Source organism: Dipodomys ordii, unplaced genomic scaffold (assembly GCF_000151885.1).
Source record: "Dipodomys ordii isolate 6190 unplaced genomic scaffold, Dord_2.0 Scaffold18, whole genome shotgun sequence".
NCBI classification, from domain to species: domain Eukaryota; kingdom Metazoa; phylum Chordata; class Mammalia; order Rodentia; family Heteromyidae; genus Dipodomys; species Dipodomys ordii.
The window spans coordinates 12,594,631-12,614,734 of record NW_012267234.1 but is presented as its reverse complement, the minus strand read 5'-3'; the positions used below and the strand labels follow the sequence as shown (position 1 = coordinate 12,614,734).

The 20,104-nt window shown below is 43.4% G+C and overlaps 1 protein-coding gene across 1 annotated transcript in view; it reads left to right on the top strand.

Annotated features, from left to right (window-relative positions):
- The first annotated feature begins 322 nt into the window (after positions 1-322).
- Wdr59 (WD repeat domain 59) overlaps positions 323-20,104 on the top strand; it is a 66,278-nt gene continuing 46,496 nt past the window's right edge. The window contains exons 1-6 of the mRNA XM_013012689.1: positions 323-443; positions 3,784-3,833; positions 7,838-7,973; positions 12,990-13,075; positions 13,563-13,643; positions 17,157-17,194. Coding sequence (XP_012868143.1) covers positions 390-443; positions 3,784-3,833; positions 7,838-7,973; positions 12,990-13,075; positions 13,563-13,643; positions 17,157-17,194 — 445 coding nt within the window. The 5' untranslated portion in view covers positions 323-389. The remainder of the gene's footprint in view (positions 444-3,783; positions 3,834-7,837; positions 7,974-12,989; positions 13,076-13,562; positions 13,644-17,156; positions 17,195-20,104) is intronic.

Genomic DNA, 20,104 nt, shown 5'->3' with positions numbered 1-20,104 from the left:
TGAGCCCAAGAGGGACCGGCCCTTCACCAAGTCTAACCTGTGAGGACTTTTCTTTTGGGTGACCCACTCAGTGCTCGGCCTTGAACTACAACTCCCAGTAGATCTTGCGGCAGAGCGGGGCGTGTCTACAGACGCGGGGAGTTTAGGTGACTCAAACTGATGACGGAAGTGAGAGGGAGCGTGCCTGTTTGGAGCGTATGCTGTGCCTCAATTGGAGGAGACAGGAAGGGGGCAGAGCTTATATTGGGACAGCCAATGACTGATGGTCAGACTGAGGAAGGAAAGGGGCGTGGCCTGGCAGAGTAGCAAGCGGCGTGGAACTGCTTGGCTCTAGGGACGCAGCTCCAGGGAGGGCGCGATTTTGGGCCCTCTGTGGCCAGGCAAAGGAGATGGCGGCGCGTTGGAGCAGCGAGAACGTGGTGGTGGAGTTCCGCGACTCACAAGTAAGCCGGAGGATGGAGGGGAGGGAGAGGCTGCGAATGGAGCAGTGTGAGCATGCGCACTGCATGGTTCCCCCCGCCCCTCCGCCGTCCTGTCAGTCAGCTGAAGCGAGTAAGACCACCTGGACTGGAGCGATTTAGGGCGGGGGTGACCTGGAGCCGTCAGCTCCTGGAGGGCGCGGAGAATCGTCTGTGGGAAGTGGAAGTCTACCTGGGGACACTGAGGCCGAGATGACGGGTGGAAGCGGGGCTTCCGACGCCCAGAGTCGTGAGCTGGAAGGTGTAGTGCGCTTGGTGACCTGGGGGCAAGTTGCAGAACTTCTCTGAGCCTCAGCTGCGTGGATTTAGTTCTTCCTTCGCGGGGTTCTGAGGCGAGCTTTGTGACATCCTGCTTGCAAAGTGCCTGCTTCGGCGTCTATCCTAATAAATGGCTGCGGACCATTCTAATAGTGGAAAAGAGTGTAATGGACAAAACGACCGGTACTACTTGAGTTTGAACCTGGGTGTTGCCACCCCCTCCGCATGTTAGTTTACTTTCATGTCATTGTATCTGCCTCAACGATTGGCATAAGAATTTTATGAAGGCACACTTCCCATTGACACATGGCACATGGCAAGTCTCAGGAAATGTTAGCATTTTTTTTTTTTTTGTCGGTTGTGGGGCTTGAACACAGGACCTGGGCGCTCTCCCTGTGCTCTTGCTCAAGGCTAATGCTCTACCACTTTGAGCCACAGCTCCACTTTCGATTTTCTGGTGATTACTTGCAGATACAAGTCTCATGGACTTTCCTGCCCTGGCTGGCTTTGAACCGCGATTCTCAGATCTCAGCCTCCTGAGTAGCTGCGATTACAGGTGTGTGCCATCAGTGCCAGCCTGAAACGTTAGCATTTACTAACGATTTTTAAAAGCCATTTTTCTATACCGTGTCTTCCATATGACAAGCTTTGTGCTAAGTGATTTACCTAAAATTTTCCTTTCCAAATGAATGAAAAAACTGTACAAAATGAGCAAGCATTTTCTCTTTATTGCCAAATGGGATGCTGATCCCCAATTAACTAATCTCCAGTGACTTGGCTAAGGCTGTTCTTAATAATGGCTGATGGCATTAGCTGATGACACCAGCTCTGACTGCTCCACCTCCTCCCCTGCAGTACATAATACTACTTTGCTTAGTAGCTAGACCCTGTCATAAAACTGGTCTATAAGAATTGTGTGTTCTCATTTCTAATACCTAGGCTATTACTGGGTTTTACTTTTGATCTATTTAACATATTATTAAATTCTTTCTGTGTGCCAGACTTCTTGAGCTCCTCCTGGATGCACAAGTATAAGGTCCTGTCATACTCAGTGGGCTTACACTGAGGATAATCTGGATTACAGAAAGTAGGTGGTGTGGTTCTTTCAAAAACCCCATCCTGTCTTTCTCCATAAATATTAAAAGCATGGAGGATCTACTAACTGGTCTGCTCTGTGGTGCCCTCTGATAAGTAGCCCACATTGAGAACTTCATAGTAGCTTTTGGATTAATAGATCCTGAAGTACTTTTATGCTGTCAACAGAGAGCATTTCTTTGACTCCTCTTTCCCTGGGATGGGTGGAGAGGGGTGGGGGGGATGGAGAGAGCAATCTCCTAGAGGAAAATAGCCATTTTGCTAGTCTTTCTTTGTTGGTTGTGGGGCTTGAACTCTGGGCCTGGGCACTGTCCCTCAGCTCTTCAGCTCAAGGCTAGCACTTTACCACTTGAGCCACAGTGCCACTTCTGGTTTTTCTGATGGTTTATTGGAAATAAGAGTCTCATGGACTTTCCTGCCTGGGCTGGTTGAACTTCCATCCTCAGATCTCACCTTCCTGAATAGCTAGGATTACAGGTGTGAGCCACTGGTGCCCACCATTATTGTTCTTATTTATTGCCTTCAATGGGGAGTAGGACAGAATGGGATCATGCATCATGCCTCCAGGCCTGCTGGTTGAGAAGATATTAATTTGCAAGCCCCCTGATTCTCACAGAAACCAAGGTAGTCTCACCCCTCTACCTTTATAGAGATGTAATTGAAGTAACCTACAGAGAAGGTGCTGACACACACATTAGGATGCGATGAAGCAGGAACAAATAATTAAATCTAAAGAGCAGTTGTCATAGTAAAAGAACAGAGTACTTTGGGTAATATAACTACCTTCTAGGAGTTTCTGTTGTTCTTTTTGATTTTTCTATTTAGTTGAAAGTGTGTTTCTTTTTTTCTTTTTGTCGGTCATGGGGCTTGAACTCTGGGCTTGGGCGCTGTCCTTGTGCTCTTCAGCTCAAGGTGAGCGCTCTACCGCTTGAGCCACAGCACAACTTCCGGTTTTCTAGTGGTTTATTGGAGATAAGAGTCTCATGAACTTTCCTGCCCGGGCTGGCTTTGAACTGCAATCCTCAGATCTCAGCCTCCTGAGTAGCTAGGATTCCAAGGATGAGCCGCCGGAGCCCGGCTGAAAGTGTGTTTCTGTAGTGTGAATTTACATTGTTTCCCAGTGATGATTCAGAGAAGCTCCTGCCTCTCTCTATGAACTATTGAATAAAGTAGAAAAAGTTAATTTTCATAATGCGCCCCCTTTTTTTTTTGTCATGGGGCTTGAACTCTGGGCTTGGGTGCTGTGCTTCATGGACTTTGCTGCCAGGCTGACTTTGAGCCACGATCTTCAGATCATTTTCACTGGGGTCGGTGGCTCACACCTGTAATCCTAGCTACTCAAGAGGCTGAGATCCTGAGGATCACTGTTTGAAGCCAGCCTGGGCAGCAGAGTCTGTGAGACTGTTATCTTCAGTGAACAACCAGAAAACCAGAAGTGGAGCTGTGGCTCCAAGTGGTAGAACACTACTAGCCTTGAACAGAAGAGCTCAAGGACAGTGCTCAGGCCCCGAGTTCAAGTCCCACAACCAAAAAAAAAAAAGATTATGTGAGTAGGGCACTGGTGGCTCCTGTCTATAATCCTAATTACTCAGTAGGCTGAGTTCTGAGGATTGAGGTTCAAAGACAGCAGGGATGGGAAAGTTTGTGAGAGCCTTCTCTCCAGTAAGCTACCAAAAAGCCGAAGTAGAGCTGTGGTTCAAGTGGTAAAGCACCAGCAAAAATGCTTAGGGACAGCACCCAGGCCCTGAGTTTAACCTCCAGTTCCAGCACACATATAAAAGTAGATGTTAAAGTTGGGCAGGAGCTATTAGGTTTCACTGCAGGGGACCACTGATAACTTGCTAGCTGGGGACTGCCTGGGAGATAGGAGAAAGAAAAGCCAAAGGGACATCTGTCTTCTCCTGCCTGGATAGATTTTGCTGGCAGGACTGAATCTTATTCTCTCTCATAGGCAACTGCAATGTCTGTGGACTGTCTTGGGCAGCATGCAGTGCTTTCTGGGTAAGTGAGCTTTCAGATTTGGCTACAATATCTGGGGAACAAATTGCAAGGAAAGTTTTTGGGAAATTAGAAAATATTCTCCCCCCCCCTTTTTTTGTTTGTTTGCTGGTCCTGGGGCTTGCTGTGGCCTTGGGCACTGTCTTTGAGCTTCTTTTGCTCAAAGCTAGCCTCTACCACTTGATCCACAGTGCCACTTCCAGCTCTTTCTGAGCAGTTTATTGGAGATAAGAGTCTCATGGACTTTTCTGGCGAGGCTGGCTTGGAGATGCGATCCTCAGATCTCAGCCTGCTGAGTAATTAGGATTACAGGTGTGAGCCACCGGCATCTGGTAAAAATAATCTTATATTTTAAAGATCATGATGGTAAGATTTAATTCTCATATCCTAGTGTCTGCAAGGGCCAATTTGTGGACTATTTGTATATTACTTTTGTTTCATTCCTAAAAGGTAAGAGATACAGTAGACCTTTGGTATCCTCAAGTACTTAGTTCCAAGGAAAAACCACACATGCTCAGGATGCATAGAGTTCATTACTACACCTTTGAGTACCAGCCTTCTACATGGAGTGAAGAAGTGGCCACCTGGCTGGGGGTGGGGTGCAGTACACACAAACCACTCTCCTTAGCTTCTTTCAAACAATTCTGATTTTTTTTTTTTTTTTTTTTTGCTGGTTGTGGGGCTTGAACTCTGGGCTTGGGCACTGTCAGCTCTTCAGCTCAAGGCTAGTGCTCTACCACTTCTGGCTTTTTCTGCTTATGTGGTGCTGAGGAATAGAACCCAGGGCCTCATGCATGCAAGGCAAGCACTCTACCACAGAGCCACCTTCCCAGCTCAATTCTGATTGTTGTGTTCTGCTTTTTGTTTTCCAGCCCTACCTGATCCTGGCCTTGAGAAGGTGTGGCCAGATCCCTGTTAAAGGGCTTGCTCCCCTCCTCTTCCCCATCAGCATTTAAGCTTTATTTGGCTTCCCTTCTTGAGATTAGTTATCACTTGTCCATCTGCTTTTCTTTTCCTCTCTCATTTTGCTTTTGTGGATCTTGTTTTGTTTTTTGCTTTAAAAACTCTTGAGGCTTCTTGTGGGGGGAATAGCTATAAATGCATATGTTCTATTGGCCATGTTCATTCTCAAGTGCTTGCTTTCTGCTGCTGTATATTTGTTCTATGATGTTTGAACTGCCCTGGTGATGTATATGTGTCCCATCTATGGAATTCTTTGCCTTGTACTGACTTTCTTCTCTTTTTGGCAATACTTGGGTTTGAACTCAGGATCCAGAACTTGATAGGCAAGTGCTGTGCCACTTGAGCCATGCCTCTAGCCTTTCTTTCTGAAAGGAAGATGCCAGCTGTTCACAGCAGGATCAGATGATTTCTTTGGAGGAGGCCAGAGAATGGTGCTTTGCCACTTGAGTTACATTGCCACTTCTGGCTTTTTGTTAACTGGAGAAGAGAGTCAGATTTTTCTGCCTGGGCTGGCTTCAAGCCACAGTCCTCCAACTCAGCCTCCTGAGTAGCTAGGATTAGAAATGTAAGCCACTAGCACACCTCTTGATATTGTGTCTTTCCATGGTATCCTTCTTCGCCTTTAATTATTCTTCCTTAATGTGTCTGCCACTATCTAGAATTTTATGTTATTTACCAGTTTTTCTGAACAGGAATTATTGTACTTATTTTTATTTTTAGCCTACTCATCTTCATCGATATTCAGGGGCTTGTAGAGCTATCTAATAAATAATCAATACCAGATAGCTATAGGGGTATTGATTCCTGTACCAGCCTTTTTTTTTCTTCTTTCTTATAATAAAATAAATGATCATAGGACATTTTTTTTTTTGGCCGGTCATGGGGCCTGAACTCTGGGCTCTGTCCCTCAGCTCTTCAGCTCAAGGCTAGTGCTCTACCACTGGAGCCACAACGCCACTTCTGGCTTTTTCTGCTTATGTGGTTCTGAGGAATCAAACCCAGGGCCTCATGCATGCGAGACAAGCACTCTACCACTGAGCCACCTTCTCAGCCCAACATTTTTATTTTCTAGATTCTTTGTATTTATAGACACTTTAGACATCGGCATACTTACTATATGTAACATTAATTATCAGTATTTTTTTCCTTGGGTTATTATTTTCCTTCCTGGTAGATTTAATTTGGCTTCCAGACAGTAAGCTTGCAGAGGAATGTGAGATTTCTCTGCAGGATTTTGGCCTAGTGATGAGTGATGTGTTAATTCCACATACTTATCAAAGACTGCAGAGCACTGTTCCTGGTGACATGAAGCTGACAAAGGTATTCAAGACATTGTCCATGTTCTAGACACTCAGAGAAACTGAGACAAGAAGCTTAATATCCATGGCCCTACTGCAGAGTAATTGTAGCCATAGAAATGCAGCCCTGCCATGGGAATAATGTGGAAGCAGGTACTGGCGTGATGGGGGGAGGGGAGTGAGGCAGGTTGGGTCTGACCAGGGAGATTAGACACTCTCACAGGTGGATGTGGTAGGGAAGGACAGGTCTGCAGGTAGACTCACAGCGATTTGACTTCCCTTAGCTTGCCTACCAGCTTGAATTACTCTAGTCACTTAGATGCCTTTCAGAGTAGATAAATATCAAGTGTGTCTGTTTTGTTTTGTTTTTATGCCAGGCCTGGGGTTTGAACTCAGGGCCTGGTTACTGTCCCTTAGCTTTTTTTTTTCTTTTAACATTTTAAAAATTATTATATCTTTTTTTGGGGGGGTCCAGTCGTGGGGTCTGAACTCTGAGCTGGGCACTGTCCCTCAGCTCTTCAGCTCAAGGCTAGTGCTCTAACACTTGAGCCACAGCACCACTTCTGGCTTTTTTTTTTCTGCTTATGTGGTGCTGAGGAATCGAACCCAGGGCCTCATGCATGGCGAGGCAAGCACTCTACCACTGAGCCAACTTCCCAGCCCCAAATTATTATATCTTTAAGTAGTTGTACAGAGAAGTTCCCATTCTACAACACAGTATGAGTACAAGGTGTCTGACAACATTGTCACCCATCGCTCCTAACCCATCCCTTCTCTCACTTTTTTAAAAAATTGAGATTAGGTCATTTACAGAAATTTCACATATTTCACAGAATTGTGGAATAGTGATATTTAGTTAAAGTGACAGACACATTTTAACCTTCACAAGGCAAATGGTCATTATTGTGGTCTATAAAGTTTGTGAATTCTATGAGTTTTGACAATACAAATTATTTCTTCCCCATCAGGTGATGATTACATTTGCTTCCTTTTGCTTAGTGTAGGCTGTTCCCTCTTTCCCTCTCTTTCCTCCCCTCCCATCGGTGTCTTTGGGTTGCTTAGTTCTTTTTCTTCTATGTCCAAAGGGGCTGATCGGCCCCTTTGTTGTATGTTGTTCCTTTTCCCACTTACTCTGTTCCTCCTTCTGGCTTCCTTCTGTTGTATGCATATATCTACCATATATATGGTCAAGAACATGGAGTCATTTAGCAATGATATGACAAAGTGGGTGGCTGTCCTTTGTTTTCTGAGTCCTGTTTACTTTATCATATCTTCTTACATTTTGGGAGACCATGTGCCATGTGTCTCTTTGTTCTTGGCATACTTTGCTCAAAATAATCTAGTTCCATCCATTTCCCTGCAAATACCATTATTTTGTCCTTTCTAATGGCTGCATAATATTCCATTGTATACAGATACCACAATTCTTGGATCCACTCATAAGTAGTGGGGCAGCTGGTTTGTTTCCAAATCTTGGCTTTTGTGAACATGGAGGTGCGTGTGTCTTTGTATACTGGTTCCTGTTGTTTAGGGTAGATGCCTAGGAGTGGTACGGCTGGGTCATAGAGGCCTTAGCTTTTTTTGCTTAAGGCTAGTATTGTTCCACTTGAGCCATAGTTTTGCTTCCTGTATCTGAAGTTTTGGGGAGCACTGCTTACAAATGGAATGCAAGTCTGAATATGCTTTTCTGTTCCAGTGCCAGTGCTGTTGTGTTGCTATATTATACTAACGTTGATGTTGTTCTAGCCGCAGATTCCTATACATCATCAATCTGGATGCTCCTTTCGAAGGTCACCGGAAAATCTCTCGTCAGAGCAAGTGGGACATTGGAGCTGTACAGTGGAATCCTCATGATAGCTTTGCACATTACTTTGCAGCTTCAGTGAGTTCATTTAGGGAATGTCATCTTGTGTGTGTGTGTGTGTGTGTGCGTGCGTGCGCGTGTGCGCGTGCGTGCGTGCATGCATGCCAGACCTGGGGCTTAAACTCAGGGCCTGGGCACCGTCCTTGGCTGTTTTTGCTCAAGGCTAGTGTTTTACCACTTGAGTCACAGCTCCATTTCTGGCTTTTTTGGTGCTTAATTGGAGAGTAGTCTTTTGGTGCCTAATCGGCAATATGTGTCACAGACTTTGCCTTCATCTTTTTTCCCTCTAGAACAAGTAGAGATTTAACTGTTTTGCTCTTTGTCCTGGGCTACCAGAAGGACTCTTACTAACCTCGGGTGTGGCCATTCTATGTGCTGGACTGCTCTTGTCAGGACTGACAGTCTGAGCTAGTAGAGCATTTTGAGCAAAGGAAGAAGAATCACCTTGTCAGCTTGAGAAGAAAGAAAAACTCTTCCCAGTCATTCCAAAACAGACTGTGACTTAACCTGTGAATGTCTGAAGTTGAACAGATTTTCAGGACTATTCTGAAAGAGATGGGAGAGTCAGTCTACTGCTTTGTCATTCTTGGCCTCTTCCCTGAGTGCTGGAATGCTCTGTTGGCTTATACCTCTGGGCCCTTTAGCTCCCTTCTCTCCCTCAGCCCCTGTCCAGGGTTTCTCAGCCTTGACATTATCGACATGTTTGGCCAGATAACTGGTATGCCCTTCCTATGCAATATAACAACCTACTGGGTTCCTATCAGAATGTCATTTTTTTAATGACTAAAAGTATTTCATATATATATATATATATATATACACACACACAGATGTATATATATATATATATATATGCTATAATTCATAAGTTCAATATCTGTATTGTGAATAGAGCTGATCTGAACACGTGTATGGCTAGATATATACCTAGTGGTAGAATTGCAGAGTCTATGGTAATTCTATAGCTTAACTTTTCTTTTTCTTTCTTTTTTTTTTTTGTGCCAGTACTGGGGCTTGAACTCAAGGCCTAAGTACTGTCCCTGGCCTTCTTTTGATCAAAGCTAGCATTCTACCACTTGAAACACAATGCCACTTCTGGCTTTTTCTGTTTTTGTGGTACTGAGGAATCGAACCCAGGGCTTCACACATGCTAGGCAAGCACTCCACTGCTAAGCCACATTCCCAGCCCCTGGTTTAACTTTTTGAGTGAACGAGCAAATTGTTTTCCACAATTTTGTCTTGTCTTTTCTTTCTTTCTTCCTCCCTCCCTCCCTTCATCCCTCCCTCCTTCCCCCCCTCCTTCCTTCCTTCCTTCCTTCCTCTCTCTCTCTCTCTCTCTCTTTCTTTCTTTCTTTCTTTCTTTCTCTGCTTCTGGGGCTTGAACTCTGGGCTTGTGAACTATCCCTGAGCTTCCTTTAGTCGAGGTGAGCACTCTACCACTTGAGCCACAGTGTAACTTCTGGCTTTTTTGATTAGATTATTGGAGATAAAAGATGAGGACTGGGGCTGGGAAGGTGGCTCAGTGGTAAAGTACTTGCCTTGTAAGTACATGAAGCCCTCGGTTCGATTCCTCAGCACCACATAAGCAGAAAAAGCCGGAAGTGGGGCTGAGGCTCAAGTGGTAGAGCGCTAGTCTACAGCTGAAGAGCTGAGAGACAGAGCCCAGGCCCAGAGTTCAGGCCCCATGACTGACAAAAAAAAAAAAAAGATGAGGACTTATCTGCCCAGGCTGGCTTTGAACTGCAACCCTCAGATCTCAGCCTCCTGGATAGCTAGGATTACAAGGGTGAGCCACCAGATCTCAGCCAATTTTATATTTTTATCAGCAATGCATAAAGGTTCCAGTTTCTTTTTACATTCTCAGTATTTGCTGTTTATTGTGTGTGTGTGTTTATAAATTTAAATGATAAATAATTGGTATGCTGTGGTACCTTGTTTTGGATTTGGTTTACATATCTTTTATGATTAATACTGTTGAGCTTCTTTTCCTGTGTCTGTTGGCTATTTCTATGTTCTTTTTTCTTTTCTTTTTTTTTCTTTTTGGCTGACCAGCTCCTCTTCTGGATTTTTGGTGGTTAATTGGATTTAAGAGTCTCATGGATGTTACTGACAGGGCTGGTTTGGAACCATGATCCTCAGATCTCAATCTTTCGATTAGTTAGGATTAAAAGTGTGCCACCAGGGCCCAGCTCTATGTGCTCTTTTGGTGAATCTTGGCCCTTTTATTTTTGGTTGATGTTGGGCCTAGGTTTGATACCCTACCACTGAGCTACACCTTTAGCTCAATAATTCTTTTATATATTCTGTATACTAGACCATCTTCAACTCTTTTTTTTTTTTTTTTTTTGGTCGGTCATGGGGCTTGAACTCTGGGCCTGGGCACTGTCCCTCAGCTCTTCAGCCCAATGCTAGAGCTCTACTACTTGAGCCACAGCACTACTTCTGGTTTTCTGAGTCGTTTATTGGAGATAAGAGTCTCACAGACTTTCCTGCCCAGGCTGGCTTTGATCTGTGATCCTCAGTTCTCAGCCTCCTGAGTAGCTAGGATTACAGGCCACACCTCATTATCTGTTCACTTTCTTGAGATTATTGTTTAATTTATAAGAGTTTTAGTTTTGAGGAAGTTCAATTTTTCTGAGTCTCCCCCCCCCCTTATGTTCTTGGTTGGAAGGCAACCTTTTTGTAGGAAAAAGAGCTTTGGAGTTAGGTAAGCTTGAGGAGTTAGGTAAGTTTGAGATCAAATTCTAGTTGAACACTCAATAACGCTCTTTCATCGTGAATAAATCACTCAACATTTTGAACTTTCATTGCTTCATCTGTAATGTGAAATGCCATGCACTACTCAGAGTGATGGGAAAGGGCCAGAGGTCAGTGTCTCACACTGCCACTAGCAGTGTGGACTGCCCCTACGGACCCTGTGGAAATGGTAGGTAATGTTATAAGAAGATAAGGAATTTTTTTTTGTTTTATTCTGTTCCTATAGGAAGCTATTCTCAATCTTAACCTTTTCAAGAACTTCATCTGTTTAGACTTGGAAACTAGTATTTTAGAATAAAAAACTTAGAACCTTATAGATCAAGCTATCTCTGAGCTAAAATAAAAATAAAGCTAATGTGTGTGTGTATGTATGTGTGTGTGTGTGTATACATATGGATTAAAAAATAACTAAACATCATGTTATTGTTGTCAGTTTTGTTTTGTTTATTGGTTATAGGGTTTAAACTTAGGGCTTAAAGGTAGCACTCTACGACTGAGCTACATCTCTACTTTCAGTTTTCTGGTGTTTAATTGTAGATAAGAGTCTTGTGGACTTTCCTGCCCAGGGTGGCTTTGAACTGTGATCTTCAGATCTCAGCCTCCTACGTAGCTAGGATTATAATCATGAGCCAGGCTGTTTCAGCTAATTAGTAATTTTTATATACTTTTCAGTGTTTCTTAAACATGATATTTAGGGATATTTAGCTGTTTTTTTTAATAAAATGTGTTTTTATGGAGTCTTTATTTTTTTCTTCCTTTTTCCTGTAATAGTTTTTTTATGTGTATGTGTGTTTCATTTTTCCTTTTCTTTTTCTCTTTCAGTCCTTTGATACAGTCTGGTGAGGTAATTCACATCTTTAATCCTAGCTACTTGGGAAATTGAGATTGGGAGAATCACGATTCAAGGCCAGCCTGGGCAAAAAGTTTGTGAGACCCTATCTCAATAAAACAACAGCAACAACAAAAGTCTGGTTGTAATGACATGCATCTGTCATCCCAGCTATGCAGAAAAAATAAATAGGATGTTTGCAATTCAGGCTAACCTGGGCAAAAAGTGAGAACCTTCTTGAAAAATAACCAGAGTAAAAAGGGCTAGGGCTATGGCTCAAGTGGTAGAGTACTTGACTGACAAGCATAAGGTCTTGAGTTCAAACCCCAATACTGACAAAAGGAAGGAAGGAAGAAAGAAAGAAAAATTGGATACAGGCATATTTAAAGGACTCTTGTGTAATTTTGCCTTCTTGGACAGTTTTTGGTGTCCTTCCTTCCTTCCTTCTTTCTTTCTTCCTTTCTTTCTTAAGTTTAAGTTGTTTTGTTTTTTTTTTGGGTCCAGTCGTGGGGCTTGAACTCTGGGCCTGGGCATTGTCCCCCAGCTCTTCAGCTCAAGGCTAGCGCTCTACCACTTGAGCCACAGCGCCACTTCCGGCTTTTTTCTTTTTGCTTATGTGGTGCTGAGGAATCGAACCCAGGGCCTCGAGCATGCAAGGCAAGCGCTCTACCACTGAGCCACCTTCCCAGCCCTCTTTCTTTCTTTCTTTCATTGTGGGGCTTGAATTCTGGGCCTGGGCTCTGTCCCTTAGCGCTTCAGCTCAAGGCTAGTGCTCTACCACTTGACCACAGCACCACTTCCAGTTTTTGAGTGGTTTATTGGAGATAAGACTCTCATGCCTGGGCTGGCTTTGAACTGTGATCCTCAGAACTCAGCTTCCTGAGTAGCTAGGATTACAGATGTGAGCCAGTGGCACCAGGCTAATATAATCATAAAATATTTATTTATTTATTTGGTCGTGGGGCTTGAACTCTGGGCCTGGGCGCTGTCCCTCAGCTCCTCAGCTCTTTTTTTTTTTTTTTTTTTTTTTTTTTGTATATGTATTTTAAAAATGTTGGTGGGTAGACTCTGGGCATTGGATTCTGGGAAGGGTAAGCCGAAAACATTCAGTGCGACAGCAGGAGAATTGAGGGGTGATCTCCAGAGAGGGGATGAGATTACTCTAATGGTCAGGGACATCTCTGGAGCTGCAGGTCAGCTGTGACTGTTCAAGATGGATTCCTTGGAAGATAACCCTGCTGTTTCATTTGAAACTTATAACCCTGAACACTGGGCTAAAGCCATTTTGATTATAAGATTTCAAATGGCTATTTAAAGAGTTCAGCATGTAGGATCTCTGCCATACACAGTGGCTTCCCTTCCTTTGCTGTAAGCAATTGAGGATGAGAGCATACATTCCAGTGTGCGTGCTATGTTATCACTACCTTCTCCCTCTGGTTTCTTTTCAGAGTAACCAACGTGTTGACCTTTATAAGTGGAAAGATGGCAGTGGAGAAGTCGGCACAACCTTACAGGGCCATACTCGGGTAATCAGGTAGGCATCAGCCTTCCACAGCTCCTCAACCTGTGTCGCTTTGTCCCAGTCATTTGTTAAGATGAAGATGCCACCCTCTTTGCAAGCTTGTGTTGCCCTGGCTCTGAGTGGCCAACGGTCCTTCATGTTTTCCAAGGTAATCCAGGGTTCCTGTGCTTGGCTCTGATTTAGTAAATGATTACTTTGTGTATTTTTCTTTTCTTTTGACTGTTTTTGTCTGTTGGAATGGGAAAGGGAGGAAGGGAGACTGCATGCATTAAGTTGAAATGTTTCATTTCTATCTTGGGAGCAGGTGATAGTGTCCATGGCAACCAAAGGAGGACCTGAAAACTTTCTGAATTCAGTTTACTCTTGTTTAATACCAAGGAACTTTGGAATTCCCCATCCTAAACCATGTCATGTTTAAGTCAGTAGAGACTAGATTTGCTAATGCTTTGGAGCCAGACATGAAGTTGTTTTTCTTTATTCTGTATTTCTTCTGTCCCAGCGACTTGGACTGGGCGGTGTTTGAGCCTGATCTCCTAGTCACCAGCTCGGTGGACACATACATCTACATTTGGGATATCAAGTAAGAGCAATGGAAAGCTACAGCCACTTTGTGGCATGATTTGGGACCTTTGTTTTAGATAGTAAGTATCTTATTTGGTTTCCTCAAGGTGTAGATCCTGAGACAAGGGTTTGAATACAAATATGTTCTCAAGAGGTGCTGGTAGGGGATGGAGATGACAGGCAAATCAGAAGGGCTAAAAAGGGACACGGTTCTTCTCAGGTTCCAGAACTCCATCTTCCTGGGGAGCACCAGGTGTTGGTGCAAAACACCCTCCTCAAAGGAAATGGACTCATAGCCTGACTCATGTAATTATAATCCCTCTGTACATCACCTCTATAATAACAATAAACTAGTAACACTCAGAGGTGTCTTACTCTAGGCCAGGCCGTATTATTGATGGCTACTGCCCCTAGCTCATCAGACCCATCAGAGTTCTGTAAAGCAGGCTCCAAGACCAGGGAGATCTCACTGGCAAAGTAATACAGGTGCTGGCATTTAGAAGATGAGCTAGAGTGTAGTGATGTGCTAAATGACAGTGATAGATTTTGATGAGGCACAGACACACATCTATAGCAGGCAGGACTGAGATACCTGCTTGGCTCTTTATGGCTCTTTGTGACGCTTTGGTTCCCAGCTGTCAAAGGGGTGCTAATGGCTGCCTCACAGGGCTGCTCCGCATGAACTAACAAGTAAAGAACTCAAGATCCCAGCTGGGCCTGGCAGCATTTCCTTTGCCATATGGTTAGAGCCGTCTGCTCTGAGGGGCATCTGTATAGTCTTTTAGAATGGATCTCTTCCCCTGCCACATCATTCTTCTTCCCTCCTATCAGTGGTTTCATCTGGAAAGCTGGGACAGGGCAGAAGACAATCCAGGTATGGAGATGGAACAGACAAGCCAGACCAGCAAAGGGGTTTTTAAGGAGTAAGGGGTGTGTGGCTGACTTGACCAGGAGTTAGGACAGGTCAGCAGTAAGGCCTGTCCCCAGAGAAGTCTGGAACCCAGATGAAATGGAAGAGGAAACTCTTACGCAAGTTATCAGGCAGTTATGAATGCATTAAAGAGCGTCCTTCATTTACATGAAATGAGTATTTTATCATGTAAGGCACTGAACTGACATTCTTTCTCAGGCTAAGGCAGAGCCATGGAATTGCCTTGCCTACCTAGGGTGAATGGTGGAACTTTTTTCTCCAAAAATCTTCTTTTGTATTTAGAGTGGTTCTTTTTTTAAAATTGTAATGAAAAACACAGGCCATAAAAGTTATTATCAATCATCTTTTCTTCTTCTTTTTTTTTTGCTTATGTGGTTGAGGAATGGAACCCAGGGCCTCATGCATGCGAGGCAAGTGCTCTCCCACTGAGCCACCTTCCCAGCCCTCTTCTTTTTTTCTTTCTTTTTTTTTTTTGTCAGTCCTGGGGTTTGAACCTTGGGCCTGAGCACTGTCCCTGCGCTCTTCAGCTCAAGGCTAGCGCTCTACCAGTTGAGCCACACTGTCATTTCTGGTTTTTCTGGTGGTTTATTGGAGATAAGATCTCATGGACTTTGCTGAGGCTGGCTTTGAACTGTGATCCTCAGATCTGAACCCCCTGAGTAGTAGGATTACAGATGTGAGCCACAGGAGCCCAGCTCTTTTTTTTTTTTTAGGACCAATTCTGTCTCATAATCTAGTTTCCTTTTAGAAAGTCTTCATCTTGAGAAACTGAAACTCTAAAGCCATTCAATACTTCATTTCTTTCTTCCCCATCTCTGACAATCATCATTCTGTTTTCTGTTTTAGTGACTTTGGCTAGAGTAACTGTCTCATATGGTAGAACGATACAATATTTATTTATTTATATATATATTTTTTATTTTATTTTATTTTTTATTTTTTGGGTCCGGTCATGGGTCCTGAACATCTGGTCATGGGTCCTGAACTCTGGGCCTGGACGCTGTCCCTCAGCTCTTCAGCTCAAGGCTAGCACTCTACCACTTGAGCCACAGTGTCACTTCCGGCTTTTTTCTGTTTGCTTATGTGGTGCTGAGGAATCAAACCCAGGGCCTCAGGCATGCAAGGCAAGTCCTCTACCACTGAGCCACCTTCCCAGCCCTTATATTTATTTTTGTTGGTTGTGGGGCTTGAACTTTGGGCTTGGGCATTGGCCCTCAGTTCTTCAGCTCAAGACTAGTGCTCTACCACTTGAGCCACAGCGCCACTTCCGGTTTTCTAGTGGTTTATTGGAGATAAGAGTCTCACGGACTTTCCTGCCTGGGCTGGCTTTGAACCTTGATCCTCAGATCTCAGCCTCCTGAGTAGCTAGGATTATAGGCGTGAGCTACCAGCACCCGGTTTGTGACCAATTTCATTTAGAAGAATGTCCTTAAAAGTTCTTCCATGTTGTCAAGTATGTCAGAATTTCTTTCCTTTTTTAAAAAAATGAATAGTACTTCATTTTAAGAATATACCACAGCTGGGCACTGGTGACTCATGCCTGTAATACTAGCTACCTAGGAGGCTGAGATCTGAGGATCATGGTTCAAAGCCAGCTTAGGCAGGAAAGTCCGTGAGACTCTTATCTCCAATAAACCACTAGAAAACCAGAAGTGGCACAGTGGCGCTGTGGCTCAAGCAGTAGAACACTCGCCTTGAGCTGAAGAGAGCAAAGATAGCGCCAAGCCCAGAGTTCAAGCCCCATGACCAAATAAATAAATACATACATACATAAAATATATATATACACACCACATTTTATTTACTTTCATTTGTTGCTTCTGCTGCTTGGCCGTTGGGAATATTTAGAGTAGTTTTCTTCTTTCTTTTTGTTTTTTTAGTGCTGAGGATTGAACTTGGGACCTTATCCATGATATCACTCTACCACTGTACTTTCACCTCAGTTCCCAGAGTAGTACTTTAATCTACTTTTGAAATGCCATTAGAAATGTTCTTGCAGCTATACTTTTATGAGCCACCCTGCTCAAATGTGAAATCTGTGTGGATTTATTTAGCTGTATGATCTGAAATTCAGATGTGGCTTCAATTAAAATGATTAAGAAAGTTCATCTACCTTGAGAAAAACATGTCTCTCTGTATACTTTTCTTCTCTTTGTGTGAGTGTGTGCGTGTGTGTGTGTGTGTGTGTGTGCATGTGTGTGTGTGTGTGTGTCCGTGTGTGTGTGTGTGTGTCCGTCCCCGTGTCCTGGGGGTTGAATGCTGGGCCTTGGTGCTATCCCTAATCTGCTTTTGCTCAAAGCTAGCGCTCTCCTACTTCTGGCTTTTTTGGCGGTTAATAGGAGAGAAGAGTGTCTCACAGACTTTTCTGTCCAGGCTGGCTTTGAACCTCACTCCCCAGATCTCAGCCTCAGATCTCAGTTAGGATTATATGCATAAGCCACCAGCACCAGGCTATATTTCTTTTTAAGTCCTTCAAAGCAGGTAACAACTCTTAAATTCCCATTGAGAGGAAAGTAAAGGAATATGTGCGAAAGGGTAAAAAGCACCAGGGGGCTGATAGCATATGAATTGGACATGTGACCTCTAATTTTTATATTTCAGGGATACCAGGAAACCTACTGTTGCATTATCTGCTGTTGGTAAGTGTCCATCTCTGCTTGTCTTCATTTTACTCCTTTCTGTTCTATTCCATTCAGTTCCATTCCTTCTCACACTCTGACCACTTATAACTGGAGGTGGGATAGAAGGTGTAAAATGCTTGCATCAGGTTAACTCTGACTCTACCCTGACGTTATAACTTACTTTCTGTGCTTCAGTCAGCTTCAGCCATCATAATCATCATAGAGCCAATCTCTTTCCATCTTTCCCCTGACCTATTTCCCTCTCCTATTTGAAGTAAAACCTGGTTATTATGCCATTTCTTCAATATTTTGAAGTAAAACCTGGGTATTATACCATTTCTTCAATAAATGTTTGTGTATTTTTACAAAAGAAGAAACCTTTTACAAAAGAAAACCATAATAGTATTAATATATCTAGTTAATAATGGTTTTTCAATATTGTGAAATATCTAAGAAATAGTCAGATTTCCCCAATAGTCTGTTTCTGTGTCTATCTCTGTCTCTTTTCTTTTTGCTAGTCCTAGGGCTTGAACTCAGGGCCTGGGTGCTGTACCTGAGCCTCTTTGTGCTCAAAGGCTAGTGCACTACCACTTGAACCATAGTGCCACTTCCAGCTTTTTTGAGTAGTTTATTGGAGATAAGTGTCTCACAGGGACTTTTCTGCCAAGCTGGCTTTGAACTATGATCCTCAGATCTCACTGTCCTGAGAGGTAGGATTATAGGCATGAGTCACTGATATCCGACTCTCTCTCTCTCTCTCTCTCTCTCTCTCTTTCTTTCTTTCTTTTTTTTTGTCAGTCATGGGGCTTGAACTCTGGGCCTGAGCACTGGCTCTCAGCTCTTCAGCTCAAGGCGAGCACTCTACCACTTGAGCTACAGCGCCACTTCCAGTTTTCCAGTGGTTTATTGGAGATAGGAGTCTCACAGTCTTTCCTGCCCGGGCTGGCTTTGAACCTGGATCCTCAGATCTCAACCTCCTGAGTAGCTAGGATTACAGGCGTGAGCTACCACGCCCAGCCTGTCTCTCTCTTTTATTTTCATTTTTTTGTGATGGTGAGGATCAAACTCAGGACTTCGTGAATACTAAGCACAGGGTCTACTATTGAGCTATATCCCTAGCCCATTTCTCTCTCTCTAAATTGATGCTTATACATTAATTGATGTTTCTAACTTAGATTGGTTTTAGAGAAACCTTCAAAAAGAAGACAATTCTCTTTTTTTAGCCCACCTGTTCTGATAGCTTTTTTTGTATGTTATGGGTCCTGCTTAAAAAAAAAAAAACAGAAAAAAGGTATAAAAAAAGGTATAGTCAGTATCTTTTCTTTTTGCCCCTCAGTGAGATTTCTTAGTGGTGCCAGAACTACCCTAGGAGAAAACATGAGAGGCTTGTTAACCTTTATACACCACTTAATCTAACATTCCCTGAGAGCTGCACCTTGGATACTGTCTGTTTCCCAGAGTCTAAGGTCTCACCTGACAGTGAGCACGTTGTTTATGCCTCTGGGGAGAGAGTCAGTAGGAGCATATCTGTATGTGCTTCAAAGTGTTCTCTGGATCAGGGCTCTTTCAGCCTGGGGCCTGTACGTGACCCTGCTGTCACAATCCTAGTAAGACAGGTTGGATTAGAGGGTCTCAGAAACCCTTGGGAGCCTTTCTGTTCTGATGATCCTCCTACTGGAAAACATGCTGAAACTGCTTGGAACTCTATGTAATTGTCCAAAAGAGGTGGAGCAAGATCTTCATACTGTTTCTCTTCTAGCGGATGTCCTTCTTGCAAAGACACTGAGTCTCCTAAGTAATACATAACCTGGATTTATCCTCAGTGATCTGCTTTTATTCTTAGATGACTTAAGATGATCTATGTCTCAAGACTAAATATGACAACTGGAGCATGACTGAGTAGGGTGCCAGCCTAGCAAGTTTGAGGCCCTGAGTTCAAACACTAGTGCTGAAAAAAAAAGTAAATAAACAAACGAATGACAAGTGTGGGGTGGAAAGACAGATGTGGCTTGAATCACAGGAACTAAAATACAGTTAGAGGAATGGTTTTAGTGTTTCACAAACACCTTAGAATGATTAGTTTATAATATATATTTTATGAAGAACTCAAAGGGTATTTTGGACATTCCTATTATAAAGAAATGATAAATGATTAAGCACATGGAAATGTTGATTACCAAGATTTAATCACTATGCATGAATTGAATTTTTATACTGTACCCCATAAATATGTACAGTTTAAAGAAAGTACTTTTTTTTTTTTTTTTTTTGGTTGGTGATGGGGCTTGAACTCTGGGCTTGGAAGCTGTCCCTCAGCTCTTCAGCTCAAGACGAACATTCTGCCACTTGAGCCACAGCACCACTTCCGGTTTTCTGGTGGTTAATTGGAGATAAGGAGTTTTACAGATTTTGCCGCCCAGGCTGGCTTTGAACCATGATCCTCAGATCTCAGCCTCCTGAGTAGCTAGGATTACAGGCATGAACCACCAGTGCCTGGCAGAAAGTACTTGTTAAGGTGGTGCACACCTGAAATCCCAGCACTGAGTAGGAAGTATGTGAGGCCGGCCTGGGATATAGAGCAAGTGTGGACTATACAGAAGACCCTGCCCCAAATAAGCAAACAAACAGACATTGGTGGGGGTAGGGTTTGGATAAAAGGGTGGATGATGAGGGAAGAAAGGAAAAGGAAAACTAAGATAAATGAAAGCCATTAACAAACTCAAAACTTTCTTTTGGGCAAAGGACAAGTTCTGGGCCTGAGTTTTCTGTTAGATTTGGAGGCCTTGGTCTGTCACACATCTTAGATGAGGTTGCTTCCGAAGCCTTGCATCTGTACCAGCCAGAGCAAAAGGTGACAAAGTTGTAGCAGTAACAGAAATCAGCAGTTTGGGGTTGGTTTAATTTGACTTCTTTCTTTTTTTTTTTTTT